This window comes from Tursiops truncatus, chromosome 1 (assembly GCF_011762595.2).
Source record: "Tursiops truncatus isolate mTurTru1 chromosome 1, mTurTru1.mat.Y, whole genome shotgun sequence".
Classification (NCBI taxonomy): domain Eukaryota; kingdom Metazoa; phylum Chordata; class Mammalia; order Artiodactyla; family Delphinidae; genus Tursiops; species Tursiops truncatus.
This window is the reverse complement of record NC_047034.1, coordinates 75,769,271-75,792,936: the sequence shown is the minus strand read 5'-3', so window position 1 is coordinate 75,792,936 and position 23,666 is coordinate 75,769,271. Positions and strand designations below refer to the sequence as shown.

General features: G+C 49.2%; 1 protein-coding gene across 4 annotated transcripts; it reads left to right on the top strand.

Annotated features, from left to right (window-relative positions):
• Positions 1-115: 115 nt before the first annotated feature.
• Positions 116-15,606, top strand: LOC101328265 (serine/threonine-protein phosphatase 6 regulatory subunit 2-like). 4 transcript variants are annotated; one of them, XR_012333309.1, is made up of 4 exons: positions 116-1,965; positions 6,950-7,182; positions 12,246-12,352; positions 14,900-15,606. XR_012333309.1 is itself a non-coding variant. In XM_073808152.1 (3 exons), exons 2-3 carry the CDS (start codon positions 6,959-6,961, stop codon positions 15,033-15,035), a joined length of 360 nt encoding a protein of 119 aa, XP_073664253.1. In that variant the 5' UTR covers positions 116-1,965; positions 6,950-6,958; the 3' UTR covers positions 15,036-15,606. The 4 variants fall into 4 exon arrangements, 3 of the variants coding, with proteins under 3 accessions (XP_073664253.1, XP_073664256.1, XP_073664252.1); XM_073808152.1 differs by lacking the exon at positions 12,246-12,352; XM_073808155.1 differs by lacking the exon at positions 14,900-15,606 and having other exon boundaries at positions 12,246-14,886.
• Positions 15,607-23,666: the final 8,060 nt, after the last annotated feature.

Here is a 23,666-nt window from a genome sequence, read left to right as displayed (position 1 = left end):
ACACCCTCCTAAGCCTGCCCGATTTTCTTCAGTGTCTGGCCCCTGAGGCCCACTGCCCCACCCCCACTAACTGAGCTGAAGTCTTTCCAACAGGCTTTGTCGGGACCAAAACTAAATGGTTTAACTTCAGTATTTGTCATCTTGAATTTATTCACACATTTAAAAGGAATGTCACTTTGTTAGCTGGCTATCAGGATTCAGAAGTGAAAAAGATATGATTCATGTCTTTGGTGAGCCCCCGAAATGCACAGTCCTGCCTGACACTTTTTAATCTTCACTCTGATCCGTGGAGTCCATGTGTTTATTCATTCAGTGTACATTGATTGAACCGTCGACGTGCACCGTGCTAGACTGCGGGATACACATTCGGAAACCATACAGTTCCTTCCTTCAGGTTGCTCACATTCCAGGAACCTAGCAGGTGTGATTAGTGTTGTGGTACAGAGCTGCCAGAGCGCCAGTATGCTCAGAGCACTTGATAACCGGGCCAGAGCTGGGAGTAGGGCTGGGGGCAGTAGGGGTGCACCAGGGAAGGCCTCTGCAGGGGTGAGGTCGGAGCTTCTCCAGGAGAAGTAGAAGGTACAAGAGGCAGGTACGGACCAGGCGAAGGGGCAACTCATGCAGAAGCACAAAGGCTGAAAGGACCTGACGGTGGTTGTTCCTCCCAGATGAGTCTGGAAAGATGAGCAGGAGCTCATCACGAATGACTCATCTGCCCGGCTTAAAGGGCCTCTTGGCACCTCTGCCCGCTAGGCACCGGCCCGCTAGGGCACCGGTGGTTTCAAGCAGAATATGTGTTCACATTTGCCTTTTAGGATGTCTAGTCGGCAGCCAGCCAGGCAGGAACCTGGGAGGCCAGTTCGGACAGTGTCGTGCCAATGCCTGAGGGGAGGGCGCTGTAGCACCCAGACCGGAGCTAGACCACAGGGTGGCGGGACCCTGCGGTCCTTCGAGGTTGACCACAGGAAACCGGAGCCTCCAGGCTGGAGCTGAAAGAACTGGAATGAAGGCTTAGTCCCGTGGGACCCGTCCTCTGTGATTCTGCTGCCTGGACAACTTTACAGAAAGCAGGACGTCCCCGGCCCAGCTTATGGAGGAAGAGGGTGAAACAGGGACTGCCGTCCTTCCCCAGCCGGGGACTAGATAAGCCCCAGCAGCTCTAAAACTGACACCCGCCATTCCCTCCGCTCCTCCACCGCCTTTTATTTATTTACTTACACTTTGCCCGCATAGCAGTTCTTAACCCATCAGCGTCTTAGCAGCTCCTTCGCCTGTCCGTCAGCACGAGGGCCAATGAGCGGGCGAGAGACACTCCGTGCCCCGCCCCTGCGACTGCAACCCGGCCAGCGCGGGCCTGCTCGACCCGCGCCGCGCGCTCGGGTAGCGCTCTCGTAGGGCGTCAGCTTCTATGCGCGGACGTCTGGGCCCATTCTTTTTTTTTTTTTTTTTCTCGGTAGGCGGGCCTCTCACTGTTGTGGCCTCTCCCGTTGCGTTGCGGAGCACAGGCTCCGGACGCGCAGGCTCAGCGGCCATGGCTCACGGGCCTAGCCGCTCCGCGGCACGTGGGATCCTTCCGGACCGGGGCACGAACCTGTGTCCCCTGCATCGGCAGGCGGACTCTCAACCACTGTGCCACCAGGGAAGCCCTGGGCCCATTCTGATCGCCTCTGGGCGTCAGAGACCGGGCTGGCAGAGGCAGGGTCGTCCGCCCTCGGTGTACTGGTCCAAACCAGCTCGCGGGGCGGAGCCCCGGCCGGTGGACGGACGGGCGGGCAGCTCCGCCGGCAGAGGCACCACTAACGGGCTCTGTCCCTCCAGGAGCTTCCCGGAGATGCATTCTTACTGCATTTGCAAAGCGCCCCGCCAAGTCTGGAGAGGGAGTCCGAGACGAGTTGGACCACAGTCCCAGCCCCGAGGAGTTGACAGTCTACCGGGGAGGAGAGGAAGGAAACCAGGAAAGCAATAGTAAGCAGCTATCATGAAAGAATATCAAGTGCTAAATAGATATAAGCATCAAGAACTGAGTTAAAAGAAGTAATTATCTGTAGGAATCGGGGTACTGTTAAATGGAGGAGGTGGCTTTCCACAGAGCCCCGAAGCATGGATAGGATTGCTGTTAGTTACCATATGGTGAACCTGTTAACACTTATGGCAGTTCGTTGTATAGAAAAACTTAAAATATATTAAATTCAATACAGTGTTGTATGTCAATTATATTTCAATAAAACTGGAGGAAAAAAATAAGTAAAATAAAATGTACTAAGTTCAGATAAAGGAGTCAGAGACCCTAACTACTTGGAGGGGCCGGGGAAAGCTTTATGGAGGGATGCAAGCTTGAGTAGGATTTTGCTGGAAGGGAAAGGGAGGATGAACAAAGCACTGGGTGTATGCAAAGTTCAGCTAAAGTAAACAGAGTGTATGTTTGTGTTAAACAGAGTGCTAAGTATTCTGGCTATAAAGAATATTAAAAAATCGTCCTCAAGGATTTTTAGCTCTATGGAGACCTGAATATCTAATGATAGATATTCTCAGGATTCTTCGGGAGCCACCTAGCCTGGCTTTCAGGTAGGTCTTCTGGAGGAGGAAATAAAGCAGGAAGTGTGGTTGGTATATTTGAAGAGCCACTAAGTAGTAAAAATACTGTGGGGGAGTAGCTAGGCATGAGGTTGGAAATTTCAGGCTTTCTGGAAGATCTTGAAGCACTATAGAAGTCACGCCAACTTGGGGATAAGCACCTATAAAGGGTTGTAAAAGAAAAGTGATGTGAACAAATTTATTTTTAAAAAAGATACATTAGATGGACAGACAAGTGGATAGGAGTAGATGAGCTGGAGAGAGGGTAGAGACCCGAACCTGTTCAGAGGTTGAAATTGTAATTCTTCAATATCAATAAAACTGAGAAACTCTGATATCCAGAACTTTGTTAATGGTAGAGAGGATGAAAAGGGAAGGGACATCTTTTAAAGACATTTAGGAGATGGGATTGACAGAAGCTGTTCGCTACAGGAGATGTCTAGGAAGACTCCCAAGTTTGAGGTTTGGGTAAGGATATGCAGGGTGAGGAGCAAGTTTTACAGGACGATGATGAGTGTTCAGTTTTGGAGTCCTCAGTAGTCAGTGTCCTTAGTGAAAAGCACCTTCAGGAGGAAGATGTCAAAAGCCAAATTCTAGGGAATTGATTGTGAATGGGAGGTGAAAAAGAGGAGGCAGCATGTGTAGCCTGCTCTTTGAATGTCCTTCTAAACACGACACTTGGAAGTCCCTTAGGTAGCACAGGTTCAGCTTGTTCAAAAATGAATTCCTCTGGATATATGGGGAGATGTGAAAAAGAAAATGTAGCAATAAGTGACCTGTAGAATCTGGGTGGTGGGCATATGGGTGTTCACTATTCAATCTGTCAACCTTTTTCTTCATTTTTGACATGAGCTTATCATCTCTACCCTCCAACTATCCCTACCCCTGTGAACCCCATCTCAATAAACAGAACCACCATCTACTCAGTTATTTAGGCAACAGACCTGGGAGTGTCATTTAATTAGTCCCTCTCCTTCTCCCTTCTATTCCAATCAGTCACCAAATCTCCTAAATATCTCTTACATCCAGCAACAATGGAGTTGCACCTTATACCAAGGTTAGGTTCTAAAGTCAGTACATAAGGCAAAAGTTACATAGTCAACATAACTTTTGGAAATCCCTTAAATCACTCATAAAATACAGCAGTCATGGGACTTCCCTGGCGGTCCAGTGGTTAAGACTTGGCACTTCCACTGCAGGGGGCACAGGTTGAATCCCTGGTTGGGGAACTAAGATTCCTCATGCCGCACCGTGGGGCCAAAAGTTAAAAAAAAAAAAAAAATACAGCAGCCATGGTTTTGTGTGCACAACTCTGTAAACAAAATGTATGTGCAAGTATGTATGTATAAGCCAGTGTATAGTAATGTACAGTATATAATAGGTTATACAATATAACATTAAAGTATTTTCAACTACATACAAAAATGAGATAGCGCTCTCTCCAGCTGCAGGACACGTGGAAGCACAGAGCCTGAGGCCAACACTGCCAGGACCTCAGCGGGAGAGGAGGGTCTCTGCTCTTGTATTTCAATAAACCTGTTGATGTTAAAAAAAAAAAAAAAAAGTTAAATGTACACAGGGCACAAGGATGCTGCATTTCTCACCTCTTCACTGCCTCTACCCTAGTCCAAGCTTCCATCAACCCCCAGGATTATTGAAACAGCTTCCCAACTAGTCTCCTGGCTCCTTCCCCAGAGCCTGTCCAATCCATGCCCTACACTCCAGGCAGATTGACCTGCTGACTGATTTGAGCAGGTCACTTTGCTGCTTTAAAACCCCTCAATGACATCCCACTGGTCCCTTAGGACAACGTTTAAAACACCCCCATATGGCTGCCCCAGCCTTCTGCCATCTGGCCATCTGGCCTTCTGCCATCTGGCCTCTGCCCAGTCTCTGGACTTCATGTCACACACACCTCTTTCCTCTTGTTCTCTAAGCCCTGTCAGAATTGGGCTTTCTGTTCCTCAGGTTCACCATACTCTTTTGTGCTTCAGGGACTTTCCCATGCTGCTCTGTCCGCATAGAACTCTCTTACCCCCTCTGCTCAACTGGTTAACAAACACTTCTTATCTACTCAACGAACCATCCACCTCAACCCCCCAATACTTTGTTCTTGCTAAATTTTATTATTTTAAACTTTTTAATTTATCTTTATTTTTTGGCCACGCAGCATGCGGGATCCCCGACCAGGGATCAGACTCGTGTCCCCTGCATTGGAAGCATGGAGTCTTAAATGCTGGACTGCCAGGGAAATCCCCTTGCTGAATTTTAAATTTAGAAAAAAAACATTGTGAAAAATAATCCACATATTTAAAATGCACTAAACATAAATGTATATTTCAATGGATTATTATAAAATGAAACCCCCCTGCAACAGCAACCCAGTTCAAGAAAAAGGACATTGCCTTCACCCCAGAAATCCCCCATAATACTGCTTGCTGGTCATAGACTCCTTCAACCCTCCCAAAGTAACCACTGTCCTACTGTCCTGATATTTATCGTAACCACTTACTTGCTTTTTCTTTATTGTTTTACCACCTAAATATGAATCCTAAAAACAATCATTTAGGTTTTCAAAAAACCTTTATTGGGATATAATTCACATACCATACAATTCACCCAATTAAAGTACAATGCAATGGTTTTCAATATATTCCATTATTAACTTTTTAAGATTGTGGTAAAATATATAAACATGAAATTTGTCATTTTAACCATTTTTGAGTGTACAATTCAGTGCCATTAATTACATTCACAATGTTGTGCAAACATCACTACCATATAATTTCCAAAACATTTTTATCACCCCAAATAGAAACTCTGTGACCATTAAGCAATTACGCCCCATTTCCACCTCTCTGCAGCCCCTGGTAACTTTTTTTTTTAATTAATTAATTAATTTGTGGCTGCGTTGGGTCTTCATTGCTGTGCGCGGGCTTTCTCTAGTTGTGGTGAGTGGGGGCTACCCTTCATTGCACTGCACGGGCTTCTCATTGCGGTGACTTCTCTTGTTGTGGAGCATGGGCTCTAGGTGTGCAGGCTTCAGTAGTTGTGGCATGCAGGCTCAGTAGTTGTGGCACATGGGCTTAGTTGCTCCACGGCACGTGGGATCTTCACAGACCAGGGCTCGAACCCGTGTCACCTGCATTGGCAGGCAGATTCTTTACCAGTGCACCACCAGGGAAGTCCCCCTGGTAACTTCTAATCCATTTTCTGTCTCTATGAATTTGCCTATTCTAGGAATCTCATGTACAATATTTGTAGGTACTTCTTTTTTTGGCTGCATTGGGTCTTCGTTGCTGTGCACACCCTTTCTCTAGTTGCAGCGAGCAGGGGCTACTCTTCGTTGCGGTGCACGGGCTCTAGGCGCACAGCCTTCAGTAGTTGCAGCACATGAGCTCAGTAGCTGTGGCTCGCGGGCTCTAGAACGCAGGCTCAGTAGTTGTGGCGCACGGGCTTAGTTGCACCGCGGCATGTGGGATCTTCCCAGGCCAGGGCTTGAACCCGTGTCCCCTGCATTGGCAGGCGGATTCTTAACCACTGCCCCACCAGGGAAGTCCCCCATACATCTGTTGATGGACACTTCAGTTGTTTCCATCTTTTGGCTGTTGTGAATAAGGCACAATCATTTAATTTTGCCCATTTTTTAATTTTATGAGAATGGAACAGGACAGAATATATTCTTTGTTATGTCTGGCTTTTAAAGCATGCATTCGGGGCTTCCCTGGTGGCACAGTGGTTGAGAATCGCCTGCCAAAGCAGGGGACACGGGTTCGATCCCTGGTCCGGGAAGATCCCACATGTCGCGGAGCAACTAAGCCTGAGCACCACAACTACTGAGCCTGCTCTCTAGAGCCCGCGTGCCACGACTACTGAAGCCCCTGCGCCTAGAGGCCGTGATCCGCAGCAACAGAAGCCACCGCGATGAGAAGCCACCGCACGGGCTTAGTTGCTCTGCAACCCCCCAGCCTGCCGCCAGCCGCCCCGAGAGCACGATGGTGGCGGCCTACCTGTTCCAGAAGTGTTGCCTGGTCCAGAGGATCCTGGAGGCCTGGGAAGCCAGTGACCACACACAGGCAGTGGGTGGCATGAGGCACGGGAACATGGGGCACCTCACCTGATCGCCAACACGGTGGTGCAGAACCTGGAGGGGGGCCCCATGCAGACCCAGCTCAGCGAGGTCATCCGAGGGCTCCCCTGGGACTGCCGCGGGCGCTGGGAGAGCTTTGTGGAGGAGACGCTGGTGGAGGCCAACCGCAGGAACGCGGTGGACCTGGTTAGCACCCGCCATCTTCACCCCTCAAGTGAGGAAGAGGACGTGGGGGGCATTTTCCCTAATGAGCTGGCCCTTCAGCAGGCTTTCTCCGGGTACCAGGTCCAGCAGATGACAGCCACCTTCGTGGACCAGTTTGGCTTCAGCAACGAGGAGTTTGCTGAGCAGGACAACAGCGTCAACGCCCCATTTGACAGGATCGTGGAGATCAACTTCAGCGTCGACAGCCCCGGTGCCGCTCTGTTTGAGGCCTGCTGCAGTGACCACATCCAGCCCTTCGACAAGGACGACGACCTCTGGGAGGACGTCCGTGTGGCCCAAGTGACCAGAGCCAGGTTCGGGGGCCCTCATGCTTCAGAGAGCTGCCAGAAGGACGGCCCGGAGCTCCGAGGCCAGGGCAGGGAGGAGAGCTCGAGAGCAGATGGGGACACGGCTCGGGCGGGCGGGCGCCCCTTGGGCTGCCGCCCAGAAGGAAGGTCCTCGTGTTAGGGTGGCTCAGAAGCAGGTGCCCCGTGGACGGTGTTTGATGAGCCGGAGAATTCCATGGCTTCGGGCCCGGCCCGGCAGTGGCGATGGGCGTGGGTTCCAGTGTGTGGGTGGCCAGCTCCTCCAGTGCCTTGGCTCCAGAGGAAAAAGGCTGGGCCAAGTTCGCTGGCTTCCAGCCTTTCTGCTGCTCTGAGTCAGGGCCCAGGTGCAGCTCCCCAGTGGAGAGAGGTCATGGCGATGCCCAGGGTGGCCTGAACCAGGGCCCAGAGAGAACCCTTGGCCCGGCCACTCCGGGTGCCTGGAACACATGTGTTACCAGGAAGGCGCCCCTGGTGGCCTCCAGGAGCCGTGAGGACAAGCTGATGGCGGCTGTTGCCTCGGAGGCTGTTAGTGTGGGTCCTGGTCAGGAGGCCGCCCCCCGCCGCCCGTGTCAGTCCCCAGGTGTGGGCGGGAGTGTTGTGGACAGACGTGGCCTGCAAGGTGTCCAGGGAAGGGCCCTGGGCCCGTGTGGCCCACAGAGTGGGCTGAGTGTGCCACCAGCACGCCTCCAGACCTGGCCTCCCTTGCACCTGTGGAAGTGACCTCTGCCCCAGTCGTGGCCGTCCTTCCCGAGGCTGCCATGGCGGCCACCACAGTACTGAGCAACACCGGCCCCTCCCTGGCCACCCTGGCAGTCTCTCCTATGCTGGCTGTGGCCGTCACCACTGCAGCCCCAGCTGGCCCAGCTGTCTCCATGGCGGCCGCCCTAGGGATGGTGACAAAGGACAGGCAGACAGACGGGCCGCTGCCTGCAGGAGCTGCCTTAAGTGGCCTCATGTGATGCTGCTGCTGCCACCCAGCTTTGGCGCCCCAGCCAAGAAAACTACCTGGTGACGCATTTCGTGTTTTTAAATTAAATTTAATTTAATTTAAAAATAAATGCTGCATTGGTAAAGCTGGCAGTTGGAACCAGTCGGACAGCCCAGCCTGCATTTCTCCTGCCTGACTCCGGGTGGGCCTCGAGGGTCCAGCCCCACGCACAGCAATAAGGCCTCAGACAGGGGCTCTGCCTGCGGGGGCCGTGACTCCAGACGCCGCAAGGACCGAGGTCTGGGCTGGGCGCCACAGGCTCTGAGCCTGTTTTTATCCATTATTTAACAAACGCAGATAGAGCCACATGTTTGCACTTTTTATCCAGTGCAGGAGAGGGTCTCCGAGGCTCTGGGGACAAGTGTGGGTCTGGAGCTGGGTTGGCCAGACAGGGTTTTAGCTGCCTGGTGGCCCTGGGAGCTGGCCTTGAGCCAGGCTGCAAACTTGACTGACTTAAAAATAAAACGAGCCCCCCGCAGCCTGGCAGGGTGTCCCAGGCTTCCCGCCGCAGTGGGCAGTGGGGCGCCTGGCAGGAGCTGGCCACGGGCTGCAGGACGGGGTGCGGAGGGCCCAGCAGTGCCCAGGGGTGGGGGGCTAACCCTGCAACTGCTGTGGAGGGTGGGGACGAGCTGTCCTGGGGGTGTGCAGAGTTATCTCATGTTACTCTTCTGATAATCTGACAGGGCACCCAGATCCCACAACTCCCAATAAAAGTTGTTATTCTCACCGAAAAAGATATTAATTAAAAAAAAAAAAAAAGAACAGCATGGTGTATATCCAGAAGAGAATAGCCAAACTCTTACAGCTCAGTACTAAGAAAATAAACAATCCAATAAAACTATGGGCAAAAGATTTGAATAGACATTTCGCATAGGAAGATACAAAAATTGTTAATAAGCATATGACAAGATGCTCAATATCATTCGTGATTAGGGACATGCAAATCAGAACCACAGTGAGGTACCATTTCACACCCACTAAAATGGCTATAATCAAAAAGAGACTTCCCTGGTGGTGCAGTGGTTAAGAATCTGCCTGCAGGGGCTTCCCTGGTGGCGCAGTGGTTGAGAGTCCGCCTGCCAATGCGGGGGACATGGGTTCGTGCCCCGGTCCGGGAGGATCCCACATGCTGCGGAGCAGCTGGGCCTGTGAGCCATGGCTGCTGAGCCTGCGCGTCTGGAGCCTGTGCTTTGCAACGGGAGAGGCCACAACAGTGAGAGGCCCGCGTACCGCAAAAAAAAAAAAAAAAAGAATCTGCCTGCCATTGCAGGGGACACTGGTTCGATCCCTGGTCCAGGAATATCCCACATGCCACGGAGCAACTAAGCCCGTGTGCCACAACTACTGAGCCTGCACTCTAGAGCCCGCAAGCCACAACTACTGAAGCCCTTGTGCCTAGAGCCCGTGCTCTGCAACAAGAGAAGCCACCGCAATGAGAAGCCCTTGCGCCGCAACGAAGAGTAACCCCTGCTCGCTGCACCTAGAGAAAGCCGACACGCAGCAACGAAGGCCCAACACAGCCATAAATAAATAAATAATAAATAAATAAATTCATTAAAAAAAAAAAAAGACAGAAGGACTTCCCTGGTGGTCCAGTGGTTAAGACTCCGCGCTTCCACTGCAGGGGGCGGGGTTTGATCCCTGGTAGGGGAACTAAGATCCCTCGTGCCGGCGCGTCGGCCAAAGAAAACAAATACCAAAACAAAAGACAGATAAAAACAAATGTTGGCAAGGTTGTGGTAAAACAGGAAGCCTTAGACATTCCTGATGGGAATAAAAAATGGTACAGTCACTTCAGAAAACTGGAAGTTTCTCAAAAGGTTGAAATATATTTACCATATGACCCAGCAATTCCACTCTTTGGTGTCTTCCCAAGAGCTATGAAAACATATATATCCACATAAGAACTTGCACACAAATGTTCCTAGCAATATTATTCCATAATATAATAGCCAAAAAGGAAACCAAATTGGAAACATCCTAAATGTCCATCAACTGGAGAATGGATAGATAAAATCTGGTATGTCCATACAATGGAATACAATTCAACAATTAAAAGGAACAAAATACATGTTATGGCTTGGATGAACATCAAAGAGCATGCTCAGTGAAAGAAGTCAAACACAGGAGACCTCATATTGTATGATTCTATGTATGGGAGCTATCCAGAGAAGGCAAAGCTATAGAGACAAAGAGTAGATTAGTGGTTGCCTGGGGAAGGAGCGGGAGAACAGGATTAAGAGTAAATGTGCCATGAGGGATCCTATTAGAGTGATGAAAAAAAAATTTTTTTTGGCCACACCACATGGCTTGTGGAATCTTAGTTCCCCAGCCAGGGGTTGAACCCAGGCCCTCAGCAGTGAAAGCACAGAGTCCTAAGCACTGGACCACCAGGGAATTCCCGAAAATATTTTTAAACTGATTTATGGTGGTGGTTACCCAACTTAGTAAACTTTTAAAAATGTCATTGAATTGTACACTTGAAAAAGGTGAATTAAATGATATGCAGAATAGGCTTTAATAAAGTTATTTTTTTAATTTATTATTTAGTTGGGCTGCATTGGGTCTTCATTGCGGTGCGTGGGCTTCTCATTGTGGTGGCTTCTCGTTCTGGAGCACAGGCTCTAGGCACAGGGGCTTCAGTAGTTGCAGCACGCCGGCTCAGCAACTGTGGCATGCAGGCCCTAGAGAGCGCGGGCTTCAGTAGTTGTGGCTCGCGGGCTCTCGAGCGCAGGCTCAATAGTTGTGGCACACGGGCTTAGTTCCTCCGCGGCCTGTGGGATCTTCCCGGGCCAGGGCTCGAACCTGTGTCCCCTGCATTGACAGGTGGATTCTTAACCATTGCACCACCAAGGAAGTCCCTAAAGTTATTTTTTTAAACATGGGTATAGAAGATAGACCATTTAAAATACTTAAGACATGTTAAATACATAATTATGATTCCAAATTGCCATTGATTTATGCTTTGTATTTCACCAACATGTATTTATCCACTATAGAAACTACTCCCCTTCCCTGCCTATGGAATGTTAAGTTTGCACTCAAAGTGATATGTCTCCCTTAATTTGATATGCCACTAATTTATGGTTGTGCAGAAATATCAACAGCCTCATTTAAAACACACACACATGCATTTACATTTACCTAAATTTGTAAAAAATAATGAGGTGAGGTAGAATTTCCTCCCTCCTGAAAATTTGTTTTTAGCTACTAAAAAACCTAATGTTTCCAGGGCTACTGAAAATATACATTTACAAAGTCATTTACAAACTATTTTGAGGGTTAGTATTGATACAAGGACCACTGATAAACCTGATGTAAAATGTCCCAGACGTGACTTCCTATCTCCTGTGCACCCAAGGCTGCACCAAAACCCTCCTCGTTTTCTCTAGTAAGTCTTCCTCTCTTCCTCCTCCTCCTCCCTTTTCTTTAAAGTATTCTTTACATACCATTCTTGTTTTTTTTTTTGAAATATCATATACAGCTTTATTATTACCATGTCATTTTTTTGTATCTTTATTGGACTATAATTGCTTTACAGTGGTGTGTTAGTTTCTGCTTTATAACAAAGTGAATCAGTTATACATATACATATGTTCCCATATTTCTTCCCTCTTGTGTCTCCCTCCCTCCCACCCTCCCTATCCCACCCCTCTAGGTGGTCACAAACCACCGAGCTGATCTCCCTGTGCTATGCGGCTGCTTCCCACTAGCTATCTATTTTACGTTTGGTAGTGTATATATGTCCATGCCACTCTCTCACTTTGTCACAGCTTACCCTTCCCCCTCCCCATATGCTCAAGTCCATTCTCTAGTAGGTCTGTGTCTTTATTCCTGTCTTACCCCTAGGTTCTTCATAACATTTTTTTTTCTTAAATTCCATATATATGTGTTAGCATACGGTATTTGTCTTTCTCTTTCTTACTTCACTCTGTAGTTTTTTTTTCTTATTTAACTCTCTCTTTTGCTTTTCCTCATTTTTTATATTGTTTAGACTTTAAAAAAAAAGAAATCTGGAGATTTATCCTTTCCTGTCTCTTTTGATTGGCTTCAACTTTTTCAGGTCAACCTTGTACATCTGCTGTGGATTCTAACTCCCCTTCAGTGGAACTGGCAGTGGAACTGGCTTGTGAACCGCAGGATGTGGTCTTAGGCGCTGGCATCCCAGAGGTGACCGTGGGAGGGAAAGAAGATGTGCCTTAACTGTAGAGTCTTTGGGATTTTCTATGCACGCAATCACAACCACTATGAGTATCAATAGTTTTGTTTCTTCCTTCTAATCCTCTTGTCTTTTATTTCTTTTTCTTTTTTACTCCCCTGGATAGACTTCGAAAGAACACTGATGGGAAGCAGAGATTGAGGACATCCTGACCTTGTGTGGTTCTTGATTGTGGCAGGCAGCCTCCAGGATGGTCCCCACTGACCCTTGCCTACTGGTGTTCACACCCTAGTGTAGTCCCTCTCTCATGTTGTTTATGTGACCAATCAAACATGGCAGAAGTGATGGTATGTCACTTCTGAGGCTAGGAAGTGAAAGATGTAGTGGCATCTGCCTCTCTATTATCTATGGTACCTATTGTTCTATTTTTTTTTTTTTAGATTTTATTTATTATTTATTTATTTTATTTATTTTTGGCTGTGTCAGGTCTTAGTTGCAGTGCACGGGCTCTTCATTGTGACGCGCGGGCTTCTCTCTAGTTATGGCATGCGGGTTTTTCTCTTCTTTAGTTGTGGCACACAGGTTCCAGGCGTTGTGGTGTGTGGGCTCTGTAGTTGGCGGCACACGGGCTCTAGTGGTGGCGCGTGAGCTCAATAGTTGCGGCACGCAGGCTTAGTTGCCCCACGGCATGTGGAATCTTAGTTCCCTAGCCAGGGATGGAACCCACGTCCCCTGCATTGTAAGGCAGATTCTTTACCACTGGACAACCAGGGAAGTCCCCCTGTTGTTCTTATTTATGCTGTTTTATACCCTTGGGTTATATCTGTGTGCTGGACACTGTTTTTGATAAATTATTTATAGAAATTCCTTGAGGCTCAAGATAATATCTCCACTAAACAGAACTTACTTTGCCAGCTCCTGAGGGCACTAGCAATCTGGAGCCACATAAGTCTGAAATTTTCACCCTAGCCCCTTGAGGCTGCCAGTATTGCAGCTCAGCCTTTTCCAAAACAAGAACCCCAAGGCATAAGCAGCCTTTAGGGAGGGTTTCATTTCACTTTCTCATGCTCTTCAGTATCTCAGCATCCCAATTCAGCAATTCTTCAAATCTCCTTATTTCTCCGATGCTTTTAAGATGACTTTTTAAAGTTTTTGTTTTGGTTTGGTTTGGTTTTATTGGTATGAGGGTTTGTCTGAACTATCTAGGCTTCCATGTCCAGAACTGTTGGTCCCTTTGACCCTCATTTGAGGGATCCAATAGGCAGCAATATCTTCACTGTGCTGTAGGATGAATCATAATTGGGCTAGGTCCATCATGGTAACCCCCTTCTGTGCCTGAGGTGGGCATATGACACACTTCTGAGGGAAAAAAAAGACACAAGAGGAAAATTCCTGAGAACTTGTGGATGAATTTTTGTGCCCTTTTAAAAGAGAGCTGATCGGGAACCAGAGCCTTTTCTCTTTATTGTGCTTTGGGGTGACGTTATGGAAGGAAGTCACACTTGAGTCTGTGGCACCCCTCTTTTTTTTTTTTTTTTTGGTCAAATGATTTTTTTTTAACATCTTTATTGGGGTATAATTGCTTTACAATGGTGTGTTAGTTTCTGCTTTATAACAAAGTGAATCAGTTATACATATACATATGTTCCCATATCTCTTCCCTCTTGCGTCTCCCTCCCGCCCACCCTCCCTATCCCACCCCTCCAGGCTGTCACAAAGCACCGAGCCAATATCCCTGTGCCATGCGGCTGCTTCCCACTAGCTATCTACCTTACTACGTTTGTTAGTATGTATATGTCCATGACTCTCTCTCGTGGCACCCCTCTTATAACTGAGGGAAAAGCCAAGAAAATTGCAGAAGTGTCAACTCATGGTGTTTTATATTGTGGAGCCACTTAAAAATCCTGGAACCCTTTGCTTCCAAGCTTCTGAAATATTCTTATGGTTTCACTGTTAGTCAGGTTTTCCGTTACGTGCAGTCCAAAGTGTTCCTAATTGACATATCATCCTTCAAGACTCAGCTTTAAATAACATTTCCTCAGGGAAGCCTTTCTGAAACCTCCAGATCAATACATTGAATAATACACTCTACTTTCCCTTTAGTGCCCCTCATCATATTTCTAATATCTGTTGAATGATAGTCTCTCTCTGGGCTGTAAGCTCTATGAGAACAGAGACCATGGTAGGTATCCTAGAGTCCAGCCCAGTGCCAGGCATGGCAGCCTCTTATAAATAAATAACTATCCAAATAGACAAATAAAAGCATCAAGAGCACAAGTGGAGGGAGAAACTAGATAAAAACCGTGGAGGGGCCTTCCCTGGTGGTGCAGTGGTTGAGAGTCTGCCTGCCGATGCAGGCAACACGGGTTCGTGCCCCGGTCCGGGAAGATCCCACATACCGTGGAGCGGCTGGGCCCGTGAGCCATGGTTGCTGAGCCTGCGCGTCCGGAGCCTGTGCTCCGCAACGTGAGAGGCCTGCGTATCGCAAAAAAAAAAAAAAAAAAAAAAACCCTGGAGGATGTGAATTTAAATTTGTGCAACTGTTCTTCTTCTAACAGACGAAAACTCTTAAAGCTCAAAGAATCAATACAGGGCTTCCCTGGTGGCGCAGTGGTTAAGAATCCGCCTGCCAATGCAGGGGACACGGGTTCAAGCCCTGGCCCGGGAAGATCCCACATGCCGCAGAGCAACTAAGCCCGTGCGCCACAACTACTGAGCCTGCGCTCTAGAGCCTGCAAGCCACAACTACTGAGCCCGCATCCTGCAACTACTGAAGCCCGCATGCCTACAGCCTGTGCTCCGCAACAAGAGAAGCCACCGCAATGAGAAGCCCGCACACTGCCATGAAGAGTAGCCCCTGCTCACCGCAACTAGAGAAAGCCCGTGACACAGCCAGGAATAAAAAAAAAAAAAAAAAGAAAAAGAAAAAATCATTACACAAGGGTTGGAATGACCATCGTGAGAACTGGGTATGACTGTTCATCTGGGAAAAGTAAGAGTTGCCAAGTAGTGTTAAAGACCCAGCTGGGATTAGAAACCGTGTATGTGCATTGGCATCACTCGGCAGAATTATGAGATTTCTTCCAGCAGTGGTCAGCTGTCTGGGTGTGGGAAAGAAGTTGGGTAATTAGATTGATCCAAAGATGGGGGCTCTCAGGACAGGCTGCCTCCTGTTCTGGTCTCTGGTAAAGTAAGTAAAAGTAGATATGGAATTTTATTGAATTTATTTAATCTCTCAATAGATTAAACCTTGTAGAACTCAAAAGGCCTGCCCTTTCATTCCAGACTGGAGAATATCCCTTGGCTGAAGCACTCACTGCAGAGGTCTGCCCCCATCTCCCACTTGCCATGGAAAGGCTTATGAGGGGGATGTGTGAATTTCCTAAAGTGTGTGTGTGTGTGTGTGTGCTTGTGCATTTTTCTGGGGTGAGTGTCTATAGTTTCCACCAGATTCTCAAAAGGGTCTGTGATCCAGAAAGGCAAGAAGCACTGGCTTGGGGTTAGCTCCTAGCCGTGAGCCACTGTGTGGATCCACTGTGACAATCAGGGCTTGACTATGGGTGGTCACAGCCTTGCTTATTAACGAGAGGTGGCATGGCACAGTGGTAGATGTGTAGACTCCAGGGTCAGAGGCCTGGGCTATGCCACTTAGCTCCTCAGTTTCTTATCAAATGGGAATGATAATCACAGTTCCTTATCTCAGAGAGCTGTTGCAAAGATTAAATGAGTTAGTACATGTAAGTGCTTAGGACCATGCCTGGCACTTAGTAAGAGTTGGTTTTTTTTTTTTTTTTTTTTTTCGGTACGCGGGCCTCTCACTGTTGTGGCCTCTCCCGTTGAGGAGCACAGGCTCCGGACGCGCAGGCTCAGCGGCCATGGCTCACGGGCCCAGCCGTCCCGCGGCACGTGGGATCTTCCCGGACCAGGGCACGAACCCGTGTCCCCTGCATCGGCAGGCGGACTCTCAACCACTGCGCCACCAGGGAAGCCCCAAGAGCTGGTTTTTATTATACCTAATGGTTAGTGATGCGTCAGGACCCACATTCAGGACAAAGAGGTTGAATCAGGAGGCATCATTTGGGGGAGCAGTCTCTTCTCCCTGATACTTACTGTGTGATCTGGGGCAAGTTCCTTAACTGGTCTGTGCCTCAGTTGTCTTATCTGTAATATGGAGTTAGTAATAGTAACTACCTCATAAGATTGTTGTAGGTCTTCTATATGGGCTCAGAGCAGTGAGTCCAACTCACTAAATGTTGGTATTATTATTATTATTAATATTATTATTACTGCCTTGGTATATTCAGGCTCCTCATTTTGATGAGAGCAGCTCTTTGCAGCTGGCTCCCAAGCCTTCCCTCACACTGAAACCTTCACAACTCACAAAGCACCTCACACGTACCGTGTCTACCTCACAGCAGCTCATTGAGGTGAAGACTCGAGACCCAAAGAGAGTAAGGGACTAAACCTAAGGCCCCTCTACCTGCCCCCTTCCTCATGGCATCCCTTCCTCTCCCTGGTTTCCATCTACAGCAATCCCACTTGTGAAATCCCACACCGACTACAAAGCCTTTCTGGTTCCCCTAATCAGAATCCCTGTTTGGAACCAACTTCATGGCCTGCTCACAGTTCTGCACTGACCTCACGGCTCGCCTCCCCACTAAGCTGCAGACTCCCAGGCCCTGTCCTACTCCTTTTATTGCACCTATCACCACTCTTTGGACAGAAAATGCCTTCTCTAGAGAGCTGCTGAGTGAAGGAAATTAAATCTTGATGATTCTACTATTCCAAGGTATTCACATGTCTAAGGGAAGGGAGGAAGAGACACTGAAATGCTGATCTTCCCTGTAGACCAAGAGACTGAGCACATAAACAGTGGCCAGATCGTATGGAAAAAGAGAACTCACCCACAACCTTCTGAAAGCTGCCCAGGAAACCAACCCCTTATCTACAGTAAACCAACCAGGAAGTCTATAAATCAGATTTGTAGGAAGTTAGACTATCTCTAGCAACAATCTGGGAAGATAAACAATAACTTCTAGGGACTTCCCTGGTGGCGCAGTGGTAAAGAATCTGCCTTACAGTGCAGGGGACACGGGTTCCATCCCTGGTCAAGGGAACTAAGATCCCACATGCCACGGGGCAACTAAGCCTGCCTGTGTACCACAACTATTGAGCTCGCACGCCTCAATGAGAGAGAAGGCCATGCCCTGCAACTAGAGAGAAACCTGAACAGACAGCGCGCCCTAACGAAAAAGATCCCGCATACCTCAACAAAGATCCCATGTGCCTCAACTAAGACCCGATGCAGCCAAAAACAAACAAACAAAAAACCCAATAACTTCTATAACAATTGGATCAAAAAGGCCAGGACTTGATTAATAACTGACAACTTGCCTAAATTTGGTCCCCACTTCCAATGTGGGAGCAACCATAGAAAGCTAAATATGTACCCCTAAGCAGTCATGCCCCAGGATGCCCCATTTCTAGTTAGCCCGCCTACAAGCTTCCCCATGCCAAAAGCCTCAATCAGGGAACACCTGAAACCTTCCCTTTTATCCGCTATGAAGCTTTCCCATTCCTCTGCCTGCCTTTGATTCTCTCCTAAAACACAAGTGACCTTGGCTGACTCCCTTGCTATAGCAAGGACAGAATACATAGCCCACCTGTGCTTTTCTCATTTGGCTGGTTATTTCCATGAGACCCCGGAATGAAAGCACAGGGAGCAGAGACCCAGACCTCTGTCAGTTCCCTGGTTTCCCCTGGGGTGGAGCTCTGAGCCCTCAAACAGCAGAGCTGCTGGCTGATCCACTGGAAATGCTGAGCAGACCTTTGGACTCAACTGAGGGAGAGCTGGGGAGGCCAAATTGACTCAGATTAAATCCCCCAGGCATAAAAATCACAAAAGAGTTTTTGTTAGATGCTGATTGGGAGGGAGAGGCTCCAAAGATCTGGGGAAAGGATAGGACAACTGGGAATAGAGAAATGAGGGAAAGGCAGGAATCTTGCCTAGAACCAGAGCAGGGATTGCCTGGAACTGCTTGGGTGGGATGGAGAGTTGAGTCAAAATTCTTTTCTAACCTCCACCAAAATCCTTTATCCAAAACACAGATATTTGCTGAGTGCGTAGTGTGTGCCAGGCATGGCCACTGACTTCATGGAGCTCACACGCTAGTGGGGGAAGACAGACAATAAATGACTAAAAAAAAAATATATATATATATATATATAATTTTAAAATATATATATAATTTCAGAAGTGGTAAGTGCCCTGAGGAAAATAAAATAGGATGTTGGACAGAGAGAAGGGGTGCTGGGGTTGGCAGCGCAGCGTACGGAAATGTGGTTGGGGAAGACCTCTCTGAGAAATGACATTTGCACTGACACCAGAAGGAACCAGCAGTAATTCTCCCAGAGGAAGTTGTTTTCCAGGCAGAGGGAGCAGCTTAAGCAAAGGCCCTGAAGTGGGACTGGGTTTGATAAGTTCAATATGGAACAGAAAGAAGGTGGAACAGAAGGAAGGTGGGTTTGGCTAGAGCAGCGTGAGGGGAGGGTACTAGTGGTGGGATGAGACCAGGAAAGGAAGCTCAAGTCAGACCAGGCATGAAAGGAGGGCTTTCGAGGCCATGTTAAGAGTTTAGATTTTATTTTATTCTAAATATAATAGGAAGCTATTGAGAGAAGGCACTAAACTCCTTGCCTGCCTCAGCCGTTTTGTCAAAGCCTTAAAAGAGCTCCCTTGTTGAGATTTTGTCAAGATCCTGGTAGTCGGGGGATGTGTGTATGTGGGGGGATGGCACTGAGGAGATAGGAGGTGGCTCAGGCCCAGTTGCTTTACATCACAGCCAGAATCTCTTGTTCAGGAGGACAAAATGGTCCACAGAGAGTGTGTGAACCCCTGAAGTTGTACGCTAATTTTGTGCATGTGTGTACCCTATTTTAGGGAAGAACCCAGGCTTTGTCAGATTCTCAGAGGAGTCTCTGTAACCAAAAGAAGATAGAAAAGGAGGCTACTGACTTGTATGCTTGCGTACGCGTATGCCATCTTAGTAAGGACCCACGGATGTGGCCAACGAGGGGCAGGGGTAGGGGGGGAAAGCAGGGAGATGCGTTGTACTGTGCACCATGTGCTTTACCTATTTTTATTTTTTTTTAAGTGAAGTATAATTGACTTAAAACGTTATATTAGTTTCAGGCGTACAACATAGTGATTCAATATTTTTATACATTACAAAATGATCACCAACTGCTTTACCTATGTTTAAAAATCCACTTCAGTGTAAAGGACTGAAGCCAGAGGAGAATGGATAGGGTGAGGAGGAAGGTGCAAAAGTCTTGGTTGTGGCCAGGGCAGGGCGGTGACGTACCTGCTGGTCCTAACTTGACCCACCCCACCGCTAACCTGTGCTCACAGCCCTCAACTCTGAAGAGCTTGTCCCAGAGATGTGGGTCTGTGGAGGAGGGCTCGGCTGCCCAGCGAGCACCCACTGCACTGCTTTGGGAGAGTGGTCATGGTCTCGGGTGGCCTCGGCCTGCAGCGGCTTGAAGCAGGATTTCGGTTCCCGGCCAGTGATTGAGGTCGGGTCGCGGCGGTGAGAGCACCAAATCCTAGGCACTAGATCAGTGGTCAGTGACAAGGCCCGGGCCCTATGGCTTTGCAGAAAAGAATTCCCACAGAGATGGAAAGTGGTGAAACAAGTATTTATTAGGAGAAAAAAGTACAGTGCGTGTGGATAGACACACAGGCGGGCGCAGAAAGAGTTGCGCCCTCGTGACAGTTTGAATCACTTATATGGGGCAATTTTTCCAGGTTTCCTTTGGCCAATCATTTTGATTTGCCTGGTTCAAAGTCTGAATTTGGTATAGCTCAGGATTTTCCCATGTGTGCACTCACATCTCTTAGCCAAGATGGATTCTACCAAAGAGGCCTATAGGTAAGTGAGCATTAGTTGGCATCACACCCCTTTTGACCTCCAAGGAGCCTTTCTGTGCATGTGTAGTCGGGGAGGTCTCCTGACTTCGAGAATGAGGAATATGTGCTCTCTTATCTTCTATCTGGGCAGGGCCCAGCCTCCTCTCTCAACTGTCCTGTTATTCCCGTCTCCACGGAGTATCGGTCCACAAGGAACGAACTCAAACTGTTTGCCCCGGGGGCCCATCTGTCTCCTGCCTCAGTCAGAATAGATCCCCTTGAGATGCCCTTGCTCAGGACCTGAGGCCAATGTCCTCTGCCTGAGCCCCAGGCTCCTCTGAGCCCTGCAACTTCACCAAGAGAAGCCGGGGCTTCCGGAGCACGGCACACTGCCGACCCCACCAGGAGCCTTGGGCTCAGATCTGAATGCATCTCTCAGCTGCTTTTATGAGGGATCCATCCCCAACAAATGATCTTTGTTGGTCATTTTGCTTTGAGTAAAAGTTCCCTTGCTCTGCCTGACATCCATGCCAGCCCTAGCCAGGCAGATGGAGGCTGAGACGGGAGTGTTTTCTCTTAATTCTCTCCAGAACCTCGTGCTTTGCCTCCCCACAAATAGGTCTGGCCCGACCTTCAGCACCCACCTGTTCTCAGTGATCAGTAAGTGGGCAGGGACTTGCCTCCCTAGGGTGTTCAGATCCGCAGCAATCCCGGTCCACGAGCTGGGGAGTGGAATCAGCTGCTGATGACAGGTTCCTGGCAGGGTGCAGAGCAGGCCAGGGCCTCCTTGTCCGCACTGGGGGAGGGGATCAGGGTGGCTTTGTGCAGGCCAATTAAACCGCAGAGCTGCTCTCCTGCTGGGGAAAAATTCAGACCTTTCAATAGCTTCCTCCTGGGGCCACCTCTGTGGTGTCAGCACAGGCATTTATAATTGTGTAGCCTAATAGAATTTTACCACTAGGTCTTCTAACTCTAAATTAAATAATAATACCATCCAATATTTACTTACTTAGTTACAATGGATCAGGTGCTATTTAGTTAAAGACTACATGTATCATCCCATTTAAACCCCACTGAGGGACTTCCCTGGTGGTGCAGTGGTTAAGAATCCGCCTACCAGTTCAGGGGACACGGGTTTGAGCCCTGCTCCGGGAAGATCCCACATGCCGCGGAGCAACTAAGCCCGTGCGCCACAAGTACTGAGCCTGCGCTCTGGAGCTCGCGAGCCACAACTACTGAAGCCCAAGTGCCTAGAGCCTAAGCCACCACAATGAGAAGCTAACGCACCGCAACAAAGAGTACCCCCGCTCACCACAACTAGAGAAAGCCCGTGCACAGCAATGAAGGCCCAACGCAGCCAAAAATTTAAAAACACACACACAAAAAAAAACCCACTGAGCCCCGAGGTAGTGGCATGGTCACGTCCCCCTGTCACGCAGCCAGTTGGTCAAGGAGGTGGCATGTGAACCCAGGCAGCCTGGGAACACTGTGCCTATAGCTGCATCAATAAAAATAAAGCGGTTCGCAGAAGGGCCCCACAGTCTTGCATCAAATGGGATGCAATCCGGGCCCAGTAATCAGAGAACAAACTTGAGGGTCCTGACTGTTGCACACAAGCACGCAGTGGGGATACCGGCTGCTGGCCTGGAGTCAGGGGCCCCAGGCTGCCGTTTCCTCTGTAAAATAAGGGGACAGCCTGTACTGCTCCAGCGCTCCCAGCTCTGAAAGGCTGCACATTACTTCCCAGAAAAGTGTGAGCTCCTCCTGCTGGGAAAACCACTACCAGGCCTGCCAACACTTCTCCTTGCCCCAGCGGCTCAGAACGGTGCCGGGAAGCTGCTGGGCCGGGGGTGGGGGGACCTGGGTTCTGGCTCCAGTTCTGCTTCCTAAGTCAAGCACTTGGCATCCTCTCCTGCCTCATTTTTCTCATCTGATAAATGGAAGTAATGTCCACAGGCCCACCCCCACTTTATAAGGTTTGGGGAGAAGATAAAATGAGATGATGAATCTAAAAAAGCCCTTGGAGGGAATTCCCTGGTGGTCCAGTGGTTAGGACTCTGTGCTTCCACTGCAGGGGACACGGGTTTGATCCCTGGTCAGGAACTAAGATCTCGAAAACTGCATGGCATGGCCAAAAAAGAAAAAGAAAAAAAAATAAAAAGCCCTTGGAGACTGGAGGTTCTGTGCACAGTGAAGAATTGGGGCCAAGGCAGGTCTCTTACCCTCTGCATCCTGGAGTTTCCGAGATGAGGACAGGCCCTGAAGTGAGAGACAGGCAGGCAGTGCTGGGTATAACTGCCCCTGACCCTCCACCAAGGTCGCCCTGCCTTCCAGGCGCCCTCTCCTGGGGCAGCAGCCCCTCCCCATGGTGAGAGGACAGCCAGACAGCAGGGGGCTGAGGTGAGGAGAAGACACAAGGACTCAGAAACAGGGATTTTCTTTCTGATGCTGACCCTGGGCTGACTGTCAGGGCTTCAAAGGGGAGGCTCAGGGAGCTGAACCCCAGAATGATGAGTCACTCGTTAATCAATGTAATTGAGCACCTACCAGGTACCAGACACTGGAAAACAGTGAGCTCCCAAGTGCCCCAGGTGGATGCCCGGCGGGTGAGTCTCGGAGTCTCCTGCGCACTGACTGAGCCAGCAGAGCCGAGGGACCGTGTGGGGCCTGTCCGGGAGCGTGGACTGAAGAGAATCAAGTGGGAGCAGCGGCTGAAGCCAAACTAGGGAAGCTGGGGAGCCAGGCTGCAGTCCCAGACTGAACGTGAGGCCACAGAGCAGGGACCCTTACGCTTCTCGGCCCCAGGAAGAGCAGTGGTCACCTTAGAGCCCCAGAAGTCCAGCTGGGGCCAGTGGCTCAGCCAGAGTCCAGGCACATCCGTGCATCTGGGGGCAGGTGACCCTGGACCTGCGGTCTGAGTGGCAAGCTGGTTACCTCCTGCCTCCACCTGCACCTCCCCCGCGTCCCCCCCTGCAGCAGGCCTCCACCCTCCCATTTCTGACGTCAGGTCCTTGGTATGTAGAGCCTTTCCTCTTGTCCTGGAAGAAGACGCCTGCTGGACTGTATCAGTTCTTTCCGTCACCCTCAGCCACTCTTGGAGCTTGCTTACCCCAGAAATTAAACATTTCCTTCTCAGTTTGTGTTCCCGGTTCACTTGGGCCAGCGGCTTAGTGGCCACCTCTAAGCATTTTGCTAAAGTTTCCCCTCTTAGCATACACCACACAAGCAGCAACTGCAATTTTATCATGTAGTCCTCGATGCCAGGCCCTGTAGGGGAAACCAAGAAGTGTAAGGCAAGTCCCTGCTCTTAGGAATTTCTCATCTAATTACGGAAAACTGAATAGCGTACAGGTGCAGCCTGCCTACCATCTCACCTGCCGGGAGCCGTTGGGGCGCGGTGCTAAATGCAGCTGGAG

Bases quoted from the DNA above. Each gene is read 5' to 3' on its own strand.
- LOC101328265 (XM_073808151.1), top strand. From the start codon at position 6,959: ATGACAGCCACCTTCGTGGACCAGTTTGGCTTCAGCAACGAGGAGTTT.